Source organism: Phaethon aethereus (genome assembly GCF_964289735.1).
Source record: "Phaethon aethereus genome assembly, chromosome: 1".
Classification (NCBI taxonomy): Eukaryota; Metazoa; Chordata; class Aves; order Phaethontiformes; family Phaethontidae; genus Phaethon; species Phaethon aethereus.
In genome coordinates this window covers 140,672,245-140,696,370 of record NC_138575.1, presented here as the reverse complement: position 1 = coordinate 140,696,370, position 24,126 = coordinate 140,672,245, and the positions used below count along the sequence as shown (strand labels likewise).

Below are 24,126 nucleotides of genomic sequence, written 5' to 3'. Positions count from 1 at the left end.
AGTGCTAAGTGTTCAGGTCCTTTAGAACACTGCAAGATATGTATTAGATCAGCAATACTGCAAGCATCCAATTAGCATGCATGACTATTACATTAAGTGAACAATACAGACTGTAATTTTTCATGGTAGAACCTTGATTTGTCTCTCAAATAACATCAAAAAAGACTTTTCCAAATTTCTGCAATTATGACAACACAAGCGTTTTACAAATCCCACACTCAAGTCCTCAGCTGAAGCAAAATGGATCTAAGCTTGAACTTCCTCAAAACAAGAGAACTACCAGGCAAGTACAATTCCCTTTCTGACATGTTTATACAGGTCTCTGGAGTACAACTGATACTTTCTCGGCAGAAGCAGATGCAATTCCATTGGGAATTGGGATTTTTATTTCCATAAACTGGAATTGGGACAGAAATCCCTTAGATTCTGTAGGATGCCTGTAGCAGTGTTTTGACAGTCATCAGGTTTCGTTAATTTTTTTATGTACCACCTATTGAAACCAGTTTTCTTTCAGTAAAAAATGTACAGCATCATCAAATCCATTTTGGTACAACGATTCCATTTTCTCCTGGTTTGGTGGGAACAGAGCTTGATTAAGTCTTACTAGGTTGGCCAGAGACAGCTGCAACAGAGCGAGAAACTATAAATTAGTTTATTAAAGCAACTTATCTAGACTTGACTGTGTTACTATCTGTTCTGTCATCTGTTTCATGTACCATATGTAAAAACAAAAGACCAGCACAGCTATGTCTACACCAGTAAATTAACCATGTCCAGGTACATTGCTGAGCGCCAAGACAAACTGGCACAAACGGCCTGCATATACACTATTAAACTCACAGCCTCCAAGACAGACTGTCTGCCTGTAAAACTGCCCAAAGTTTCAGAAAAATTGTAACTTTGCAAACAGTCCCAGAACTGTCTGGCAGAGTGGTAGCTGGCACATGCTAAACTTGTGCAAGGAAATATTTTGAGAGCTTACTAGTGCAAACCACCACATTCTTAGGAACATTCCCAGGCAATGTTTAACATATGAGTATAAATGTAGCTTGTATTACCAACAAATTAAGAACTACTCAGCATCTCAAGTGGTCACTTTGATGGTGTAAAAAGATTTCAGAACTCTGCTCTTCAATAAAGACATTATTAAATTGTTTACAATAAAATTTATTAAATCTAATTATATTTTTAAGTTCTGAACACTTAATTTACATGATTAATTTAATACTTTAGCCACATTATTTATTATACACGATTTTGAAAAACATTATCAAAATCACCTTCATTATTCGAAGTAAGCAATTATTCAAATTGTGACACTAAACAGATGTAGGAGGTTCAGAGAGACGGAAAACTGTTCACATTCCAGTCCAGATAAATTAAGATATACAAGTCTTCATTTTATGCAGATGACAATATTGATGAAAAAAATTTATTCTTAGTTCACATTTTTATGGCTCTAGAAGCTAAAAGTGCTTCAAATGGAATAGTTTAAAATGTTGCCTGAGATTTTGCACAAGTCTGCACTTGGAGGACCCTAGGAAAAAAGTTAACTCTACAATTAATTCTCTATCTCTAAACTAGTTTAATCACCAGCTCATTTTTCCTCCTCTAGATGCACTAGATACTAGATACAAATCACAACCAAGAAATATACAGTACATGATTGCATATATTTTCAGTACATATGAAATCAATAATCTTATGCTTTAAGTACTATCATGTAAAAAAAATGTAAAATCTGTGAAACATTATGAAGATTCAGAAATTTGTACAATGTAGGATTACATTACTCAAATTAGGAAAACATATTAAGAATTGTCTAAAAGAATCTTTTAAAAAAAATTACCAATTATTGCTAGTCTTTATTTTTTCTTTCTAATGGAGTCTTGTTGACAGCTAGGTCTACTGCTATTCAGTATTTTCTTTCATCATGTCAAAGGAAGCAATACTGTAGTTAAAGTTTGTGAGACAAAGCTTCCAAACACAGAAATGTCAGTGGTGAAAAGGAGGCCATAAAAATAATTCTTAGCCCATCTTTCAATATACAGAAATGTTTCTGTAGCATCTAACAAAATAAATTCTGGAAAAATGTTGTTGTTACAAACATTCAAAATCTTAACACAAGCTCTTTTGAGCAATGAGGTGACAAATGTATGACAAACTTGTATTTTAAATTCAGTTAGAGCAGCTAACTTTAGTAGGTATCAGGGGATGTTCTAGAGTTTCCCTCTCCTGAGGTATTCTACAGAAGTCTTATTTTTTTTTTTTTCTATAAACACTCTGCCTAGCCAAAGACAGCCGATACTTAAAAAGCAAGCCTATATTATTTACATTTACCAGCCTGTGGTAATTTGCTCAATTTTGTATTAGATCAATGCTTTTCAACCTTTCTGACAAAATTTATTCTACATTTGCCTTCCCTTGTGTTTAAGAAAAAGTTTACACTCCATTTGCAAAACAGAAAATGCCAAAACATGACTTAAGTTGATATACATGCAGATAATAAACACCGAAAAATATGCATAACCTTAACTGCTCAACTACCTTTTCTTCTTCTGAAGTTATTTAATAAACAAGCAACTCACCATTATATCCTGTTTTGCAAATTTAACATAAAGATCCACACGTCCTTTATCTTGTGGACAGATATCTAATCGACCGCTGAAAGGAGAAATCGTCACAGTTCTTCCAACAGGCAAGATAGGAAGGCCATTGGTAAGGCCACCATCAACCCACTTCTATTGCAAAATAAAAATATTTTCAAAGTAACCTTAGCACAATATATTCATAACTGAATACTTCATCCTTCCTGTCCCTGCCTCCTCCACCCCACCCTCAAGAAAACTTACAAGTTTCCTTCTCAGAATACCATGAACAAGCTTGAGTAGGAGGCATAAAAAACAAGGAACTGACAATGTACACACAGAATGTTTGATCAATGAGCATTTGACATAATGTCTAAATATGTGTGTAATATATTTATCAAACTTTCATAATGCTTGTTAGTTGATCTAGTAACAAAACACCCCATATAGAATTTTTCTCAACTCATACATGAAAAGATAAGATTATTAATAATTACATGTGAACCATATCAGATAAAGTATACTCCTCTAAAACACTACTCTGATTCAAACTAGGAGCTGGATAATCTGTATGTGCAGGTAAGGTGACTGCACAAGCTAACCCAAATATAACTTCTCTCTTCTTCTTCCAGAGCCTCTCATCTTCTTATACACACAACACAAGACAGCAATGGCTGGAAAGCAAAGGGTAAAGGTGGGAAGGAGCTGAACAATGATGGCACATAAGACATAGCAGACATCAAGTCTGCTACAGGAGTTAAGCATAGGAAAAAGTTAAGAAGAAAAAAGCAAAAGCAACCTATTAATTTCTTGCAGAGCCCCACATGTTTCTTGGTTCTAAAGACAGCCTAAGGGTCTGATCTTCATGGGGACCACAGTCAAATTCCATCCCAGTACAAGCAGAGACCGCTGTGACATCTCTTTCCAACACATTTTATACATTCATATTTCCTTCTGTGCTTACATGCATAATGCAAAACTCAACATCAGTCTACCAGCTAGATGCATTTAGTGACATACATGAGGTCTGGTGATCACATAGATGCATCTCACTGGAGTTTACACATCTACAGCCAAATTAGTCATTCTATACTTCCTCTATCATCAAGGGAAAGCAAGCTACACTTCTAGCACATGATTCACCTTATCCTAAAGTAAGTATTTACATCTGATTTGAATTGTGCTGAACAAGTGCTTTCTTTTCCTCTCCACTGATTATAAAGGAAACACACATTAATTATGTAGGATGTAGAGTACTGCAAACACCTAAAGCCAGGCAAGCTGAAATGCTGTAAGAAATAATATTATAAGATTCACCTCAGTATTTCTTAAGGGTTTGACCTCCCCAAAGATAAACTCAATACTCCAGGATATCAGCTTCAAGTTTCATTAACACAGAACACTACAAACAAATGCCACATTGCACTAGTATTCTTCAGGACCGGACAGAAGACTGCTTTTCTGCTGTAGATGATACTATATATGAGATATGAAGTGGCAAAATAATGCAACTCTTCCCACAAAATTACTGAAAATGCCATAGGAATGTAGTCAGAAAATAAAAAAAAACCCCTTACACAAGAAGTATACTATTGGGAACTTGTTTATGACATTTAAATCAAACCTGTCTCCAAATTGTTGGCAAGACACTATCTTTCAATGTAGTGACTGCTATACAGGAAGAATTATCTCAGGTTACAGTGTTTGTCCTTCAGAAACCTCTGAGATTCTCTGAGGTCCATCACTTGGTTGTATAAATCCCTCTCGGCTGTGCCTTTACCCTCACTTAAAGCAAACATCCTTTTAATTCTGTAAGTATAGATTTCTGGGGGTGCCCATGTGAGTTCACGCAACCAGAAGACTTTGTTGTTACTTGCCCCTCTTTCCACTGTCAACTCCCATATCTGGCAATACATGGATGTACTCTACACATGGTTATACGGCAAGCACCGCTGGGGTGAGGGGAAGAGGTTGCTTTGTCCCTCCATGCCGCCCTCTTCACTTTCTTGGATGAAATTTGCCATTTCACACTTTTTTTATTGTCCTGAACTTAAAATACAAGCTACAGATAGTCACATTCAATAGTCTCCATGGACCTTCTAGTCTTATTATTTCATAATATGCTTTAGAGCTTGACTCTTGACATTAGCTCTTGATGAGAATCTTGTAGATTCTATTATTGTAGATAAAAATATTCTATTATTCCTGGCTGACGTGTCCTCTGTCATTTTATATCCTTTCAAGCATTGGGGAGAAACTGCTCCTCAGTCAAAAATATTTTGACTCCACAGTCCCTCATGTTACATAGTTAAAATAAAACATTTATATGCTGCAAATAAAGAGATGCAATGCTCCCGATTCTTTTAATTCCCTTAGACAATTATTGACAAATGCTTCTTAGCTGATGAGGCAAATTCCTCATAACTTCTGAATTAGTTTCTTTTTTGTAAGCACGGTGCAAAGAGAGAAAGTTCTGAAATAATGTGCAATGAACACCAAACCAGACAATGAAATTGAGGATGTGGGTTGGACCTAACAGAATCTACCCATTTACCAGTAGGTGGTTTTTACAAAGGTGTTCTGTAAGAACTACAGTGACACAGACTACAGCCTCATCATCAGATACAGTCTACTCAATCATCTGCAGATCTTTATCTGTCTTAAAGATTAACCTTGCCAGAGATGTAAAGGACACCAAACCAACTCAAAGAAAGGTAATTTCACAGGGAGCAAACTTGCCTTGCTCTTACTGGAAGCCTCATCAAAGGGCACCTTAAATACCCAACCCAGGTAAAAAGCTAGTTGAGGTCATGAACAGACTATAAATTCTCAGATGTTATTTTACACTCCTTTTTCCTCTTTTAGGCTCATCAAATCTGACAGTACGTGTTCTTCAACAGACTGATGTTATGCCTGTGCTACCGTGCAATTTAGTTTATTGACCCCAAAAGTCTAGTCTCCAAGCATGCATATTACAGGTATGCTAGCTAATTCCAGTGTGAACCAAATGTTTCCCAAAAAGTATTCTTCCTAAAAAAAACAAAACAAAACAAAAAAACCAAAAAAACACCAAAAAACAAAAATCCAACAACTAAAGCACAACGCTGGGAACAGTTTACCCTGGGGTTCACTCTCTGTAGGCAGTATGGACAAGACTAGCAACAGGTTTGGCTATTTTCTGATGCTATTCCAGCAAAACTGCACCATCCTCGCTTACATATCATGCAACACATACCTCAGATAACATACTGAAATACATTTCAAAAAACACTCCCAGATGACCTGGTGATATGTATGCAGGTGACATATGTAGTCCAGAGAAGATCCAGACCAACTGTTCTGAAGCACAGATAAGGCCAGTAGACTCAAGCAGCAAACAGGGAGTAAACGCAATTCCATGCTGCCATGGACCATATGGCCTGAGGAACTTAATCCCTGAAACTGGTGTAAATGCAGCGAGACAGAACTTTGGTCTGTTACAGTAAAGCTTTCAGGAAACTTGCAATATGATGCTAATATGACAGAGACAAATCAACATCCAGTCCATCTTACTGACTTCAGTGCTTACTGTGTCTGGATCATGAGATTACATGCCATGTATCTGGCTCAATACTGCATGCTTTAAGCCTGCTATTACCCACCCACATATCCTCATTACCCACTATTCCAAGCCATGGAAATACTATTGCAACAGAGATCCTACGGTTTTTGCTCTCACCCTGCTCTAAGTATTTTGGCCTAAAGAATGGAAGTCACATGCATTTACAGGCAGAAGTTTTCTCAAAAAAAAAACCAAAAAACCCCAAAAAACCCAACACCAAAACAAAGAAACCCCACCCAAAACCACAAATGCATTGTTTTACAGAGTATGAGAAAAGTCAGTGCAGATATGCAGAATAAACCATTCCAACAAGTAACAGCAAATGAAAGCAACCTTCTTCTCAGAAACTGCCTTTTCTGAATCTCACTTAGGAGAATAGTAAGAAGCCTCAGGAATGACAACAAGCTTTCAAGTGTTTCTGTGAAATATTCACTCATTTCACTTCTGAATGCAAAACAAAGTTGGACAGGAACATGAACCGTCCACTAAGAAGGCCTGGACAAGCTTAAGAAGTGGGCCCATATGAACCTGTTTAATGTCTTCATCACTGACACAGACAGTGAGATCGAGTGCACCCTCAGTAAGTTTGCAGACAACACCAAGCTGAGTGGTGCAGTTGACATGCCTGAGGGACGGTATGCCATCCAGAGGGACCTGGTCAAGCTTGAGGAATGGGCCTGTGTGAACCTCATGAGGTTCAAGAAGGACAAGTGAAGCGTCCTGCACCTGGCTCGGGGCAACCCCCAGCATCAATACAGGCTGCAGGACGAAGGGATTGAGAGCAGCCTGCCAAGAAGGACTTGAGGGTACAGGTGGATGAAAAGCTGGACATGAGCTGGCAATGTGTGCTCGCAGCCCAGAAGGCCAGCTGTATGCTGGGCTTCATCCAAAGAAGCATGGCCAGCAGGTCAAGGGAGGTGATTCTGCCCCTCTACTCCACGCTGGTGAAGCCCCACCTGGAGTAATGCGTCCAGTCTGGAGCCCTCAGCACAGGAAAGACATGGACCTGTTAGAGTGGGTCCATAGGAGGGCCACAAAAATGATCAGAGGGATTGAACACCTCTCCTATGCGGGCAGGCTGAGAGAGTTGGGGTTGTTCAGCCTGAAGAAGAGAAGGCTCCGGGGACACCTTATTGCAGCCTTCCAGTACTTAAAGAGGCCTTATAAGAAAGATGGAGACAGACTTTTTAGCAGGGCCTGTTGTGATAGGATAAGGGGTAATGGCTTTAAACTAAAAGAGATTAGATTTCAACTAGATCTAAGGAAGGAATTTACATATGTAAACACACACGTACTCCAGCAGTGTTCAATCTGCAAGACCTCCCTTATCATTCTTTCCATTAAACAGAAAAGCAGAATAGCGGTCCTTTAAATTGCAAAATATTTTAGAGTTGGTAACACAGATTGTTGTGAGAAGCATCTTTACTAAGAGAAGCTGTTAGACATTTTTTCCTAGACATTTAGGAAACAGCTTCGTGCTACAGAGATCATTTCAGTCTCAGCACCCACAGTTTTTGAAACAACACATGAACAAAGTCATGTCATCTTTCACAATGTTAACCTACAGTATTAACAGGAACAACAGCTAGTCTACAAAATACAGTACTGCAATTCCTACCTACCCTTCCCCTAAGATCACATAATTACATCACAAATGAAGAATGCTCTTACAAAAAAAGCTGGTAGTTAAACTACCATGAATAATGAAAAATTACCTCTCCTTTATATTCCACTGGCTTAATTCCTGCATATACTGGTACAAAACTACTTGCTAGCAGGACCTAGAGAAAAGAAACAAGAAATAATAGAGAACAAAAGTGAAGAAAAGGCAACAAGGCAGTTCTGAACCAACACATATTTTCATATATATTTATCTACATCAAATAATACAGCAGTAACCAGTCAATATATTAGTTTTACAAAAAAACATTGTAATCTCAAATGTCTTCTTGTTGTGGTATGTCAAAATGTGATTAAAACTATTCATTTGGGTTTGTTTTTTTTATGACTTGACAGTGACAACTCTCAAAACAAATATCACAAATTAACTCATTGATTAATGTGATTCAAAAGAGTATGAACTTAGTCTTATGCAATGTGAAGTACATCTATGATTTTGAAAAAACTAAATATACATATGCTGAAAAAAATGCAATATGGAGTATTGTCAAAGAAGCAGCTGACCCAATTATTCTGCTGGCATACTAATATAGTGCTTACTCTGCTAGTAAATCAGATCTTCTAAGAATTCAAAATTTCCAAAATACTATAAACAGCCTGAAAATTCACATGTGTATCTTTATCTTTATTGATAATTTGCATTCAATACATTCAAGTAGTAACAAATTACTACTTGTCCTATTGTAAGCCCACCTTGCTGTCAACAGCAGTTCTCACTTTTTTTTTTTTAAAAAAACAGGACACCTCTTCTGTCATGTATAGATATGCACTCATACATAAATTTCTATCCACTCATAGCAGTATCTATAGCAGTGCGTATATATATCTCTCTATACCTATGTATCCACCTATACATATATATATATATATGAAATCAGTATACAGCATTTCAAAGAGAAGGGGTAGATGTGTGGATGAAGTGCAATGTCAGAAATTCTCCTATGGCTACATGTGGCAAATACGCATGCATGGCAGCATGAGACAAAAATCTGGGAAACAGAAGCAGATTACAAACTGGAGTATATACTATGTGAAAGGTGATGAGGTGCAATACCGACAACCCATAGAGATTATGTAAGAAAATCCTTGAGATTTTTTTGGTGGAACTGCATTTATTTTTACAAAAAATTAAGCTACTTGCAGTACTAAACACCTCTCCTCCTTAAAATTAAGGCTCCATATGAAGGCTTTAATTTTCACTCCAAGAACTCTTTTCTTGCCTATTTCTCTTCCCAGTGAGAAGCACCAGAGGTTTGCCCGAGCTCAGATAAAAAAGCTTTCTCTTCTTATTTTCCAAATGTGATATTGTAGCTATTTCTCTAACAGGCAGGCCTTTCCCTCACAAAATCGTAAGATAAGGTCCCCCTTGAACCCATTCCTCTCCAGATTTCCAAAAGTGACATCCTGCAGTGTTTCCAAGTTCCCAACATCAGCTTCTTCCCCTGCCCAACTCCCTTTCTCCTCTCTCCTTCCACTCCAATTAAGTAACTTTGGCCTTTCTAAATGAAGAGAAATGGGGACAAAAGGTTTAATGAAAGAAAAGAGTCAAAACCAGGTGACCCTTGCAAAGTGTGAATTCTTTTCAAGAAGACTGAAGAAAGCAGTTTGGCCCTCCTTATAAAGTCACCTCAAGGGTGAGGTGAGGAAGGACAAGTTTGAGAACTAACACTTTCAGTAACACTAACTGAAACAATGTGGACTCTTCATTGCTCCCATCTTTCTAAGCTAAATACAAGTGTTGTGTGCCCTGCTCCCTCACAAACATACAAATCATGCCCCTCTTCTCCTTCACCTCCAGTTTAAGTACTGCAAATCTAGGAACGCTGGTGTGTGATTATTGTCTTCACACATGTAAAAACTATTTCAAGATGGGAGATTATTAACTACCTTTCCACATCCACTGGGAGCAGTAAAAGGAAAGAGTGAGCTTAAAATTGTAGCAACACATACTCAGTTTAGCCATTATGAAAAACTTTGTAACCATAAGGCTTGTTAAGCATTGAAACCAATTGCATATGGAAGTTGAAAAATTTCTGGCAGAGGATACAGAAGTTTTGCTGTTATAAAGCACTGTCTGTCCAGCAGTATCTTTATCCATGCCTTAGATATAGTAGATCGTGTCTAGGAGAGGCAGAACACGATTATATAGCCTAACAAGTTCTATCCTCCATGCTACTGGGGCAGCCACCAACATTCAGACAGTTGTATAAATGATACATGCATAGCTGAAGGCATACGCAACAACATGTATTACAAGATGCACTGAAAAAACAGACAGTATGAATGTATTCCAATGAGAATTATTTTTAATTTTATTACTGTTATTCAAACCCATTCTACTGCTAGCATATGAAACAAAAAAATAGAACAAACAGTTATGTCAGTGAAATAACTATTGCAATATATTAATAAAATGTATATATTTCCAAGGTCATCTTCTAATTGTCTTCAGGTTAGAAGATTTCACTGCAAAAACCATAAACCTACTGAATAACAAACTCCATGCTTGTCACTGCTGGCTACCATAGCTAGAAATAACACTGCATAATTTGAGATAAGATTTTTGCATAACTATCTTTACATGATTAAGTCCTGCAAATTTTGAGGACTGACCATGTAAAATATAACAGAGTCAAGATTTTTTCAGATGCTACTTTAAAGGCAAAATTCCAATGCATACTTTGGGATTTTGTTAACATGTGTGATTTTTTTTTTCTTTAAGTGTAAATTATAAGCTCTTATTTACTCTAAGCATCCACAACTATAGGGAAAGAAGGAATTCCTTCTTATTGTATTCCCTCATTTATTCTGCTGTACGTTATGATGTCCTCCGCTAAGATATAATCAATTACTAGAAAGAACATTTGCTTTACATGCATCTGAACTCCTCCTGCCATTTCGTATCAGCTTATGTATACAATTCTGATCCAAATTTAAGAAGTGGCATTCAAAAAGAAGAGATGGGCAGTAGAAGATCTGCTTTCCCGTTACAGTTAAAATACAGTTTATATATGGTACTTAACATTACATTGTATCTATTCCCCACAAGGACTTGTAGAAAGTGTTGGGAATTTTTTTTTTTTTTAAAGGCAGGAACTTCTTTTTCTTTACTTTCTTTTGTGATGAAACATAATATAAATGGTACCAGTGAAGTAAGAGATGCAAAAAGACTGAGAAAATTGTTACAAAATTAGGAAATTCTCTATTTTATTCTTATCTACCGTAACCATTAGTTACCCTGTACTTTTTAAATAAACTTTGCCTACAAGGTAGTACTTTAAAAACAGATTAAGGAAGCACACACACACAAAATAAATTTTGCAACATTTGTGAAACCTTACAATCAAATTCTGCTTCTATTGTTTACGTTATGGTTGTAGCACCACTGATAATATAAGCGATTACTTGAGTGTAAACAGTGATTCATCGTACAGCTAATAACATACTCCTAAGCCTTGAAGAAACTCAAGCATTTTTATTTAAAGCAGTAATATTCAACTTCATTACCTTAATGAGGTCTTCCCTGGAGGCAAAACTTGAAACCAAGTGATTTTCCCCACTTTTGGTGTTAGTGACTGACACATAGAGCCGGTTCTCAGCTACTTCATGAGCATTAGAAGGAAGAATAGACTCTATGCCTTCCCTAGGGTAAAGAAAATGCTAAACATTATTCACCATCATTATTTAGAAACCTTGCAAATATGTTAGGGGTGAAAGAAAGAGAGCTGAACTCCCCCCAGGGTAGAAAAAATAGGCACACTCCATTTTAAGAGCTTCACACAAAAACGATCTTATAGATGCATTAAGTACCTAAGCGTTTTCATAAAATCATAACCAGGCGTTACAGCACCGAAGTCCAATTTTCTAACTTCCTCTGCAAATCCATAGGCAAACTGCTTACATTTCTGCAAATTAAAATATTCACCATTAAGGACGTTTTAGGTATGGGAAATATGTTCAGCTGTAGTATCTAAAACATTCTAGTGGCTAAAGCTTTGATCAAGAGAGAGCTATAATCACAGAATCAGTAAGGTTGGAAAAGACCTTTAAGATCATCAAGTCCAACCATCAACCCAACACCACCAAATCTGCTAAACCATATCCTGAAGTGATCTCACTAAAATATCTTCCCATATGTTCTTGGTTTGTACCAAGATATTCATAGCAAAATGCTGATCCCTTTATAAGAACTCATTTGTAAGAAAACAAGGTCCCTAATTTTAAAAAATAGATTAGTAATAATAATAACAAACCCTCACAAGAATGCTACTTGAAAAATCAAGGCACGTTAAAGGCTATTTTTCTGTGTATTACCACTGCTAAATAACCAGTTTTCTGAACCATCTCACTACAAGAACAACCATTTATATTTCAATTGTAAAGCCATATTTTATTTTGAAGACTACTTCGGTACTAAAACCAGACACAAGTACCTTAAGATGTCCATAAGCATTTAAAAATTATTACAATTTCTTCTCACTAATGCAAAAACCATGCTACTAACAAATACACATATTTAATGAATAAAATACTATGGAAGTATTTAATGAATGAAATACTACGATGGAAGACAAAGAAACAAAAGACAAGTGCAGAAAACCAGGCAACAGATTCCACTGCATGAATTGGAATCTTTTATGCAAGCTGAAATGCCTAGCATTAACTGCAAAAAAATAGCTTGAAGTGTGAGCCCTAAGGACCTCAAAAGGAAAGTAAAGCAACAGGTAGCATTTATTTTTTGGAAAAAGATTATGAAACAATGAATTATGATTCTAAATGCTTAAGACTCACTATTCAGTATTCGTATTCCTTTTTTTTTTATCCTTTCATGCAGACTTTTCTAATGACTTTAGGGACCTGGGAAAAAACTAAATCCAATCTTATGCAGCTTTCTGAAATTGGTACTCAATAAATATATTATACCCATATATAACTATTTAACCACACGTTTACAGAATAAAAGATTTGTTTACAGATAGTTCTGGGTTCCTGGCTATACTAGCTTCCTGCATGAAGAACAAATAAGTTGCTAGCAACAAAACAAGTGACTGGGGAAAGGAAAAAAAAAAAAAAAAAAAAGGCAAATGTGTCCTATTGAGGAGGAGGGTACAGGATAGAAAAAGAAGAAAGAGTTGGGGTGAGGATTAGTAGAAAAATCAGGAGCAAGCTGTCTGGAGCAGTTTTAACTTCCTCACATCACTTGTACAACAGAGCAGTCACCTGGGTGAAAGACAGAAATCTAGTTCTTGCATCCACCTTCTCTATATGGCCTACTAATAAATGTATGAAAAAAGTTCATTAAGAGGTCCATATCTCTTAAAGCAACAATCACAGTAAAGATTTGTGCTAATTCATTTCACATAGGTTCAGTTTACACTTTTATTCTAGGAGGTACTTGCCATTGCCAGTTCCAAGACAATTCATATATATAAAACTATTCCTATGCACCACATCTTGAACTCATTCTACATAAGGCAGTTAGGCTTCTTCTGTAGTCAATCACCTGGGAAGAGGCACATTCAGACATCTCTCTCTCAATAGAGAAGAAACCCACAAAACCCTACATATAAACATAATAGTTCTCAGGTGCTTCTATCTAAGATGCTTAATAAAGTGACAGAGCGCCAGGAGTAACAGGGAGGTGGATGAATCCAAACCTAGGTGAATGACAGAAAACTACTTTCCATATTACAAGTACTAAGAATAGACTGTACCTAGATTCTCAATTCTTGCTGCCAGAAGGGATAACTTACAGATGCGAATTGTTTCTAATTTTAGTGCTAGAAGTGTTAAACAATACAACTAAATTTTAAAAATAGTGACATGTTTAGAAATTGTAACTACTTGTACTGAGGTTAAGCAAACTTGACATCAAACATGATCAAGGTACTTATAAAATAAATAGGTACCTATCTATAACTCTACAAGCCTCCCTAGAATTCTCAACTCCCATGCCTTTTCAACAGTGACAAAAATTGAAGATACAAATGAAAAACATTTGCAAACTGTCATATTAGAACAGCGATAGTCAAAACAAGAAATTCTCAATGTTACATTCTCTCCAAAATAAGGAAAGGTTGTATTAGACCTTTGAGACCAGGAGATGGAGAAAGTCCTAATTATAGCTTGTCTAACACAGCCAACTCTGGGGAGAGGGGGGGAAAAAAAAAATTTAACTGATGTTATATTTGTGGATATAAAATATTTCAAGTTAGAAGTGTAATAAAGGTAATAATACAATTATCCTGATATGAAAGGTTAATTATGTTCAGAACACAACACTGACTTTATTTAAATCCCATGAGAATTAAGAATTATTCTCCCCCAAAATACTTCTCAATTTTCTATTTAAACAATGTAACAGAATGACTAAAAAGTAAATAATAAATTAAAAGGACTAAAAAGTTTATGAAACATTCCTCAGTTTGTATCAAAATGATGTATTTTCAAGAAAAAAATCCATCAGACTCAATGTAATACAGGCTTAGTTTCCACGAACATAAAAAATAAAAACTATTCTAACATATTTACTTAGAAACATTTTTGTAAGTTGGACCAGTGTCCTGGTTTCAGCCAGGGTAGAGTTAGTTTTTTTCACAGAAGCCAGTGTGAGGCTATGTTTTGGATTTGGGATGAGAAAATGTTGATAAAGTGCTGAAGTTTTGAGCTGTTGCTAAGTAGTCAAGGACAGCCCAGCTTCTCCTGCTGGCCTGCCAGCAAGAAGGCTGGGTGTGCACAGGAAGTTGGGAGAGGACACAGCTGGGAAGCTGACCCAGGCTGGCCAAAGGGCTATTCCATACCATATAATGTCATGCTCAGTATATAAAGCTGGGACAAAGAAGGAGGAAGGGGTGGAGGGACATTCAGAGTTACGGCATCTGTCTTCCCAAGAAATCATTATGCATGACGGAGCCCTGCTTCCCTGGAGATGGCTGAACACCTGCCCACCCATGGGAAGTAGTGAATGAATTCCCTGTTTTGCTTTGCTTGCGTGCACGGCTTTTGCTTTACTTATTAAACTGTCTTTATCTCAAACCATGAGTTTCCCCACTTTTACTCTTCTGATTCTCTCCCCCATCCCACCGTGGGGGCGTGAGCAAGCAGCTGCATGGGGCTTAGTTGCCGGCTGGGGCTAAACCACGACAACCAGGCTGGGAACAAATTCTCATACTCAGAGCCTAGAATAAGCAGAAAAATTTCTTTGGTCTAAGAAAAGGCTAGCTGCTGTGCTCACCATAGAGGAAATTAAAGTCAAAGGTATGCATTATACCAGGTAAACTTGAACTACTGAGTTAGTTAGAGAGGCTACAGAAAAGGAGTAACACCTGAACAGAATACAAGTAAGGTTCTCTTCACAGCAGAGTGGAATTTTCCTAATACCAAATCATATATAGAATGCACCTAGGGGAGGTGGGGTGGAAAGAGACCAGGGAAAAACTTACAGCTGAAAGCAACAGAAGTATAGCTCACTGCAAGCTAAGTTCATATCACAGCAGAAACAAACAACAAACAAACAGAAAGATCAGTGGCAAAGTGTAATATTGGCTGTGACTATTCTTTGAATCAAATGCAGTGAAAGTTCTAACAAGCAAGGCCCAGAGAAAGTTACTTCATGCTCACTGGACTGAAACTTAAGTGTACTTAGAACAAAAATATCACAGCCTTCCCCCTCCCTCCCCTTCAAAAAGGCTGTTTATTATAATTCAAAATATTGAAGAAATACTAACATTTTGGAGGGCTGAACTAGATGACCTTTAAAGGTCCCTTCCAACCCAAACTAGTCTATGATTCTATGATTTTGGCGAGGCCTACTCCTCTACATATTTTAAGGCAAAGTTACTATAGGCACTTCAGGAGGGCAAAACAGCCTTAACCTAATGGGAAAAGCAAACAAAGAAAAGCCAATATTCTCCCACAGAACCTGTAAAAGAGTAGTCATTGAATATCACTTTGCTGTCTCTGCAAGACACCATATCCATGGTGAGAAAAACGTAGCATCTCTGGAGAAAAAACCCAAACATACACGTATGCAGCATGTCAGAGCAGAACAGAACTCTGTGACCGTTAATCCTCCCTGGCATACAGTGGGGTTACTGCTGCTAAGTCAGGAACTGTACTGAGCCTAAAGGAGGTGCACAAGCCACTTCTTGTGCTGTCTAATGGAGCGCACACAGCAAGAAAAAAATTTGAACCAGTGTGTGGTGTTCTTTGACTTTATGAAGATACAGTCCATCTACCATTTTCACCTCCTTTCACAGAAGGAAGAAAGGATGGTGCTATGCATTTGCGTAATAAAGCCTACCTCTAGACAAGAAAACGATTAACAACTTTGTAACATACAGTGATTAAGCACATATACATTTCAGTACATTAAAGTGTATCTGGTTCTGTACAGCTCACATTCACACACATGAAATTTATATTTACATAGCTTAAAATATAAAATTCATATGACAGACTTTTGTCATATAGATATGCTTGTTTCATAAACATTTCTGCCCACAAGTCACAGATTTTGTTAATGAAAACACATACACAAGTCCTATCCCTTTACAAGAAGCTAGAAGAAAAACAAGAACCAAAATATTTTTAAAAACGTTATGGTAGATGATTATATCAAAAATATCCTTTGAAAATGATCATGTCCTATACCTATGAGTTTATTAATTTACCTCTATATTTTCTGGTACTGCTAATAAGACAGTGGCAGCCAGCGATCCCGCAGAAGCTCCCGCAAAAGCTTTCACAACTTTCAGTAACTTCTTACCATGCCTGTAAAAAGCAGCTGCTGCCCCCAAGTGGTAAATACCCAGAAAGCCACAAGCTGCAAATGACAGATTGATATGTTTCATTTTTGCTGTGGAAATAAAGTTTCAGAGTCAGAAAAAGGATCACTTAGTTTTATTTTATAATATACAACTATTCTTTTGGCACGGAACACATAATATACTACATATATATTTATATATATAGCAAAAAACAGTTTACTTAAGAACAGTAAAAACTTTTGATTACCAAATATATCAAACAAGTAGCAATTAGTTTAGCATCTCCAAAATTGAAAGCAACTCTAAAATACTCCTTAGCACAAATCCCTTTTTCAATCAAGAAATATATATCTATATATCTATATATATATACAATGTAACTGCACATTTTAATCTAATTTGTCAAAGAAATACAAAATAAAAGTAGCGAGTGCTGTTGGGGAGCAAAGACTGTTAGCCACCTAGAGTAAAAATCAAATTATTTATAAAACTGCTGGTTACTCCCCTTACACACACAGCCTTGAACCCAATATAACCCTCTAAGAAGGCATTTTTTTCCTTCACCTTTGAAACTCATTTGCTTACTAGTATTATTAGTAATCATTAATAGACAAATTCTTACTTAAAAAAGAAAAACACACAACATATTGTTGCTACTATTAAAATAAGATGAAATAAAAAACCCCACCAAAGTAAAATACCAAACACTAAATGTATGAAAACACGCACGCACACACACTCTGAAGGCATCAAGGATAGAATGTAAATCTAACAGAACACACAAGCAGGAAGCACAAGCTTAGGTCTTTAGGGGTGGTTTATTTAAAAAAAAAAGCACTACACATTTTATTAGCTCTTCTGTTCCTGCAAATAACTACAATTATGAGAGGAAACTATTCCACAGCTTATATGGTACAGACATACAAGGTATCATACAGATTATCTTAGTATTGAATAAAAATAAACTCCTAGTATTTTGGGGTATGCATCAATATGAATGGGACTAAAAGAAATAAATCAGTATACTCAGGACTAGATTTTTATGGTTTGCAATGACATAGATGATGAGATGTTTCTTTTGGAAATCATCCACAGACACTGCGGTGTCAGTTCTGGTGATGAGAGGCAAACACGTATAGCAACATATTTTGGTTTAAGTTGCCTCTTCAGCTCGGAAATGGGAAGAGCAGGAAAGGTGAGGACAGTATGAGAGAAAGGCATTTGCAATGAAGCAAATGATAATTCATGTTACTACTTTTAAAAAGAAAGGATCTTTTAATTTAAACAAAAATCACTGTACTGCATAGAAGATAAAAAAAGTTTACTCAGGATTTTACTGGAAAATAACAAACACAATTCTACTTTGAAGTAAGGTTTTCAGTAGGATGGAAAAAGAATACTAAAATAGACTTTGAAGTATGATCCCATGATGTGCTTGCTTTCAGACCAGTTAAACTCTCAGCAGTTTAACCAGCTGCTGCAGCTGCTTCTCTGCCTTTTACAAATTAGGAGCAAAGATGCATTCGCATCATGGGCCACTGACAAAAAGATGAAGTTAGTTAAAGCAACTGCATTATTAAGTAGGAAAAAAAGCAAGCATGGAAGAACTCCCATTTTTATCCAAAAGAGGTTTCAGGTTCTAAGGCACTACTAATGTGAAACTTCGTATGAAATAAGGATCACGCTTACATAATTGATTGATCAGAAAATAAACAAGCAAAGTAAGAGTTCACAAATCCCAAGAGTAACATCTAAGGCACCTATGAAATATAAGAAACACAAGTTTAAGGTAATAAGCTTATTTAAATAAAAACAAGCATACCTATGCTTATGTAAATGTATATATACATCTTCTAAACCTTTTACTAGGCTCATGTAAAAAGCATTCGAAAAGGTATCTCTGCTGGCTGGAAAATATTTAGACATTTACAAATCAAAAAAGATGAAAACTAAAGAAAGTACCTAAGGCATAGTTACAGCAAGAAATTTTAGATTAAAGGATTTTTTTAAAAAGAAAAAAAAATCCCTACAAATGTAGAAGACAATTACACTTCAATGTATGAAGAATTGGCTGGTACATTTTCTCTAAAGTGAGAAGAACAGAAAAGGAGACTCTGTGAAATGAAGAGGTTATTCAAATCTCAGATGAAAACCTACTGAAAATATACTGACTAAAGTATGTAGTGCTTCCATGCCTCTTCTCAAGGCTTCATGAGGAAGTTTTATGTTCTTACATGAGCTTTAGTCCTATCTAATTATCAGTTATTGTGAGTAACCACTGTTCTGATACATGGCATTCACTCTTTGATGAGAGTTAATCTCTTAACACTTAGATCCCATACTTCTCTAACTTCTTCATTCCCCTACCCTAGACAGAGATTATTAATCACATCAGTTTCTTGACTGACAAAAGGATTCAGGGAGACACAAACATGCAAAAAGAAAAAAGAACACTAAAATTTCAAGTAAAGGCATACTGTTAAAGAATGCTGCTAGTCTCACACTGTTAAAAGTAGACTAACTACAAGTCCAAAAAAATGAAATTAATGCAGCCAAAAAAAAAGCAATTAAAAATAACTTTTTTTTTTTTAAACAGAAGTACTTGATCCACTGGATTTGTATGCCATGCAATACAGCACTGTTTTACAGATTCCCCAAGAGAACTTAAAATCAAAAGTAGCAGCAGCATGTCTGTATTGTTAAATCACTACATTTTTATTAATTAGGGTCAGTTCCCAGGTCTATATTACGTACTGTCACATACACACGAAATTTAAAAATACTTCAGTACAAATGTTCATTGGCAGGTGACATTCAGGTTCAAACGACAGATCCAGTGGTTACATCTAGCTGCGTGACTGAGAAATGGGGTTTGCATATACATGTAACAACCCTACAAGTGGGTAAATAATGAGAGAAAAAAAAAATCATTGAATCACAGAATAACCAACACGGTCAGCTATCAGATCAAATCGGGTTGCTCAGGGCTTTATCCACTTGTTAATTAAAAAATCATGTAATGTTTAGCTCCTAAGTGATAGCCAACACCTGTTGCCGGGTGTAACAATCAGGTCTTCTTTCATTTGTTCAGAATATTAAAAATCACTACAGTAAAATAATCAGCATTATAGAGAAGAAACAACAGAACATTAACAACTTCATTCAGCATTATGCATCTACCTGTGGGGAGGTTCTGTACATTGAATTGAAGGCCTCTTTACAACAAACCCACAATAAAGCACTTAACCTACAGAGATGATACAGATGAATAAGAATCATTATTCTATAAGGAACTGTCTGCTTGATGGATGCAAATAAGCAATGTCATTTTGCCTTGCAAAGGAATCTCTGATTATGAGGAAAAGATAAGAAAGCATTCATTAGATGAATGTCCCATAAAATCAAAAAAGCAAGAAATAGGAAAGCAAGATACTCACTTTTATAAGAATATAAGCTTTCCCATTTCTTTTGATTCTTGCAAATATGTCATGGCAACACTTGATTTGCAAGTTAGAACGGTGTATTTCAGAGACAGTATGATTCAAAAATGTCTTTTGCTTTGATGATCTGGTAGATGACTGCTCTTTTGATCAAAAAGAATAGTAGGGTTATAACAACTCCCAGGAGGACATACAGAGAAACTCAATTAAGTCTACAGTATGACTTTTCCCTGCCAATTCCTTACAGAGTACCAGAAATAGGAGCAGAGTCACATCTGGACACAGACCACTTTTTTCTTAATTTCTGCTGTTTGCAGAAATCCTGCTATCTTAGAAATAGTAGGAAACACCTGTTCCACAAGACTTCAAACCAAGTATTCTTAGAAGGCTTTAATGTAAGTTCTGACCGTTAAAGATATTACCTATTAACTCAAAGTTATCATATTGGCATGTGTTAAGAAAAAATTTCAATGAACCTTAAAAGATGCACAAGTACATTTCAGCTGACACACTGTAGCAATATGAGGTAAATAGGACACAGCAAATGCTTTTGACACTGCTTTTCAAAAATGCTGCCATCTTAGATGATCGGCAAATTTCAAAATATAAAGATTTTCACTGGCTAAGGGGACAGGTATGCTTCCTTTGTCTACAAGAAAAAAAAGCATAAGAAAAGTACAAGAAGAAACTGGAAGAACACTGGGGCTGTTCAATCTTATTATTTTACAGGTAGTGCAGGAGCATTCAGGAGTAAACGTAAACCTAAGAGTTCTATTCAAAAGATTCTTGCATCTGTAAATTAAAAAATTCACTGGTGATTAAAAAATATACTGAGGGGAAGTGGGGGAGGGCGCCTGTTTACTCAGCAGTTTCTCATTTGTTTGTAATGCAAACTTACAAGAGAATGTATGCAAGGAGACAAGCCTGCACAGCAGAATTATGATATATTACAGTATAGCTTTTTCAGGATAGGTACTGTCTTCCTAATTGTCATACACAAGAAATAGCACAACAGTTTCTCATATTGCTATTTCCTGAGCAATATAATCATATAAACAGTATACAGTCTTAGTGTCTTAACCAGTCATAACTACCTCCCTGTCATCCCATTTGTAAACAAAAGCTGCAAATGCCCAAAGCAACTGACTAAAAAACCTTTACAAACAAAAGTTAAATATACATAGAATGGGAATGACCAAGCACCCTGAAGCACAGGAGCTAAAATGTATGATGCATAACAGCACATTGCAGGATTAGTTATTAGCTAGGAATGACAAAACAAGCAAAGTTATGGAAAGAATTGTTTATGTAGGCAACATGGCTAAAATAAAGGTCATAATTGTAACGACTAATTTACCTGAAGCAGAAATAACCACTCACACAGAAATGTTCATTTTTTCACATTTATAACAGGAAAAAAAAGTTCACTAGCATCACAGACCATTCATAGCATTCAGTGACTATTCAAGAAATTGATTCTCCCAGTCAAAAATAGGCTCACACAAAACAATAACCCATCCAATAGTCTGTACTCTACTTAAAAGTCACCACAGTTGCTAGCAAGGGAATAAGAAAACTAAGTTTTGCATCTATCCAGTCACACAGAATAAACATTTTAAGAGTTTGACAAAGTTGAAGAAAAAAATTAAAATAATAATACAAAATAATCAGTACACAATCCAGTCAGCCATTAAGACACTTAGGAAAATCACATGAGTCTTCGCAAACTATAAAAATTGCGTAAAATGCCCATAAAATTAAAAAATAAACACAACACATGATACAAAACTTTCAAATTAGGAGTTTAGACCATCTTGATCATTAACACAAGATGCCTAGAGAGGACAGGGAAGGCTGACTTCTGAAGAAGAGGGTGGCAAAAGGTTCAATACCTTCTAATGAATGTTGGCTTCCATCACATACTCCACTTGGACTTTTTCCAGCAGCTGTTTTAGTTCCCTCTGCACTAGTAGCCATTCTTGTATCTACTACCAATCGTTTATCATTTACCTTGGAAACCTAAAATCAGTCAAATATTACTATTTTAAAGAGAAACAAGAGGCAAATATGAGGTGAACATTATTTATCCTTAAACAGATTAATAAAGTCAATCAAAATAGCTGCAAAACCATCTAGATTAATTTCTGAATTGCTTAGCCCCCCCCCAAATTAGCTGAAACCACAGTGTTCTAGTGTTTATAAAGTGCATGCAGCAATTTATATTTTAAAGATGAACTTAATTAGACATCGAGAAAAACATTGCCATTTGGAACTGCCAGTGTCCAAGATTAGCCTTAATTTTATGTCCTTTCCCACTATTGTGTGTTTATATCCACAGATACTTTTCTTTGATCAAACTCTTTATGTTGTTATTCTCCCTTACCAATCTGATAAAAATTCTTTTTTTTTTTCCCCCTTTTTTCGTGCAATATTGCATTAGTAAAACGTTTGCCAGAGAACTCTGGTCCTATTATTCACTAAGCAGATATCACTCTAACTAATAAGCCTCTTGGTTATCATGCAGTATTGCCTGAAGTATAATTTGAAAAAAAATGATGTTTCTCCCCAACTTAGAACTATCAGACACAAAATGTTCATTCTGAAACACCGGTTCTCCTGGAACTTCTTGCTGCCTGCCCCTTTAACTCAACAGGCATCTTCAACTCATCAATAAGGCTGCAAGATCAAAAGCTTAGCTCTGTAGATTCTAAAAGAAATTGTATTATCACCATATTGACGTATATCACTTATACTTAGAGCACCACAAAAATACTTACCTGGAAGTTAACTCTGTTATGTGGCGCTTTTATGGTGCAATAGTCTAGAATTCCAGTCCAGAACTGCTGAGTTTTTGGAAACATGCAACTACACAATCTGCCTTTGTTCAACCGAAGGAACAGTATTTGAGCACTACAAAGACTTTTAGCAGTCCGCATTTTCTTACAAGTGACCTCTGGATGTGGTAACCAAACCGATGCTCTCAGAAGCTGTTTAACCATGGAGTTACAAAGGAAGTATCAATAGATGAGCTGCTTGGACACCACAGAGGTACACGGTAGAAACTTTCTCTCTTCTAAACATAACCTGTTTAAAAACATTAAGGGGGAAAAAAAACAGAAAGAAAAAAAGAAAACAGTTGAAAGGTAGTTCACAAGTTGAAAGGCACATCAAGACCCTGATACTCTAACAAGGCCGTCTCTCACTTAAAACACAGATGCGTTAACAGTTGATTTACTTGACAATGAAGCAGTTCTAGGCAGAACTTTTGTTCAGTAGCTACTCCCTCTCTCACCAGCCTCCATCTGGCACTGTGTTGCTCACCACTAATCATAAAGCCAATTAATAATTTCAGAAATAGGAAGGACTAAAATTGTTAATAACGCAAAGAACAAGAGAACAAACTGTCCCTTATAATTAACACTGTGAATACAATGCTCCTACTACCTCAGCTGAAAACATGCAAGGCGTGTTCCAGCTTTAAGCCAATCGTTCACAAACACAAAGTACCGATGTCAAGATCCTAGCAAGAAAAACTCAAACATGCTGGCTGGTAGAAGGCAAGCCTTGTAATCTATGCTATAAGGACACCACAGGATTGACACACATATCAAATGTAGGTCTGGTTTACACCTAGGGAGACTTTGACCTTAAGGAGGAACATATGGAAATGCACACTTGTTCAGTTGGAAAGAAAAGCAGGTTATTGCCCTGACTACCAGCGCAAACAAACCCACTGTGATTCTGTGTAGGCGAGGTCTCAGAGGTATACTATCAACTTCGAATTTAACCCCAATCAAATAAGTGTGTTTCAGTTTTTTCTGCTTCATCGCGTGTGCCAGGAGGCCTACAATGCAACTGGATTTTTCCTTCCTCCACTTTTGCTGTATTTGGTGAACAACCAATACATAAACAAGCAAAACGGAGCTGAACCGATGAGAGAAATTTTTTAAATGTAACAAATACGGACCGCCAACCGACAACTGAAGCGAACACAACGTCAAGAAAAGTCACTGCGTCTTTTAAACTTGTAAACTTGCGACAGAAGAGTG

At 36.4% G+C, this 24,126-nt stretch overlaps 1 protein-coding gene across 1 annotated transcript; it reads right to left on the bottom strand.

The window, feature by feature from the left end:
* Positions 1 to 490: 490 nt before the first annotated feature.
* On the bottom strand, positions 491 to 23,643 carry PNPLA4 (patatin like domain 4, phospholipase and triacylglycerol lipase; the record flags this gene model as incomplete). The annotated part of the gene is made up of 8 exons (XM_082014191.1): positions 22,855 to 23,643; positions 21,970 to 22,096; positions 16,542 to 16,726; positions 11,680 to 11,774; positions 11,377 to 11,512; positions 7,905 to 7,970; positions 2,589 to 2,741; positions 491 to 622 (listed from the first exon to the last, which is right to left on the bottom strand). The coding sequence occupies exons 1-8, from the start codon at positions 23,074 to 23,076 to the stop codon at positions 491 to 493; spliced, it is 1,116 nt and encodes a 371-aa protein (XP_081870317.1). The 5' UTR covers positions 23,077 to 23,643.
* Positions 23,644 to 24,126: the final 483 nt, after the last annotated feature.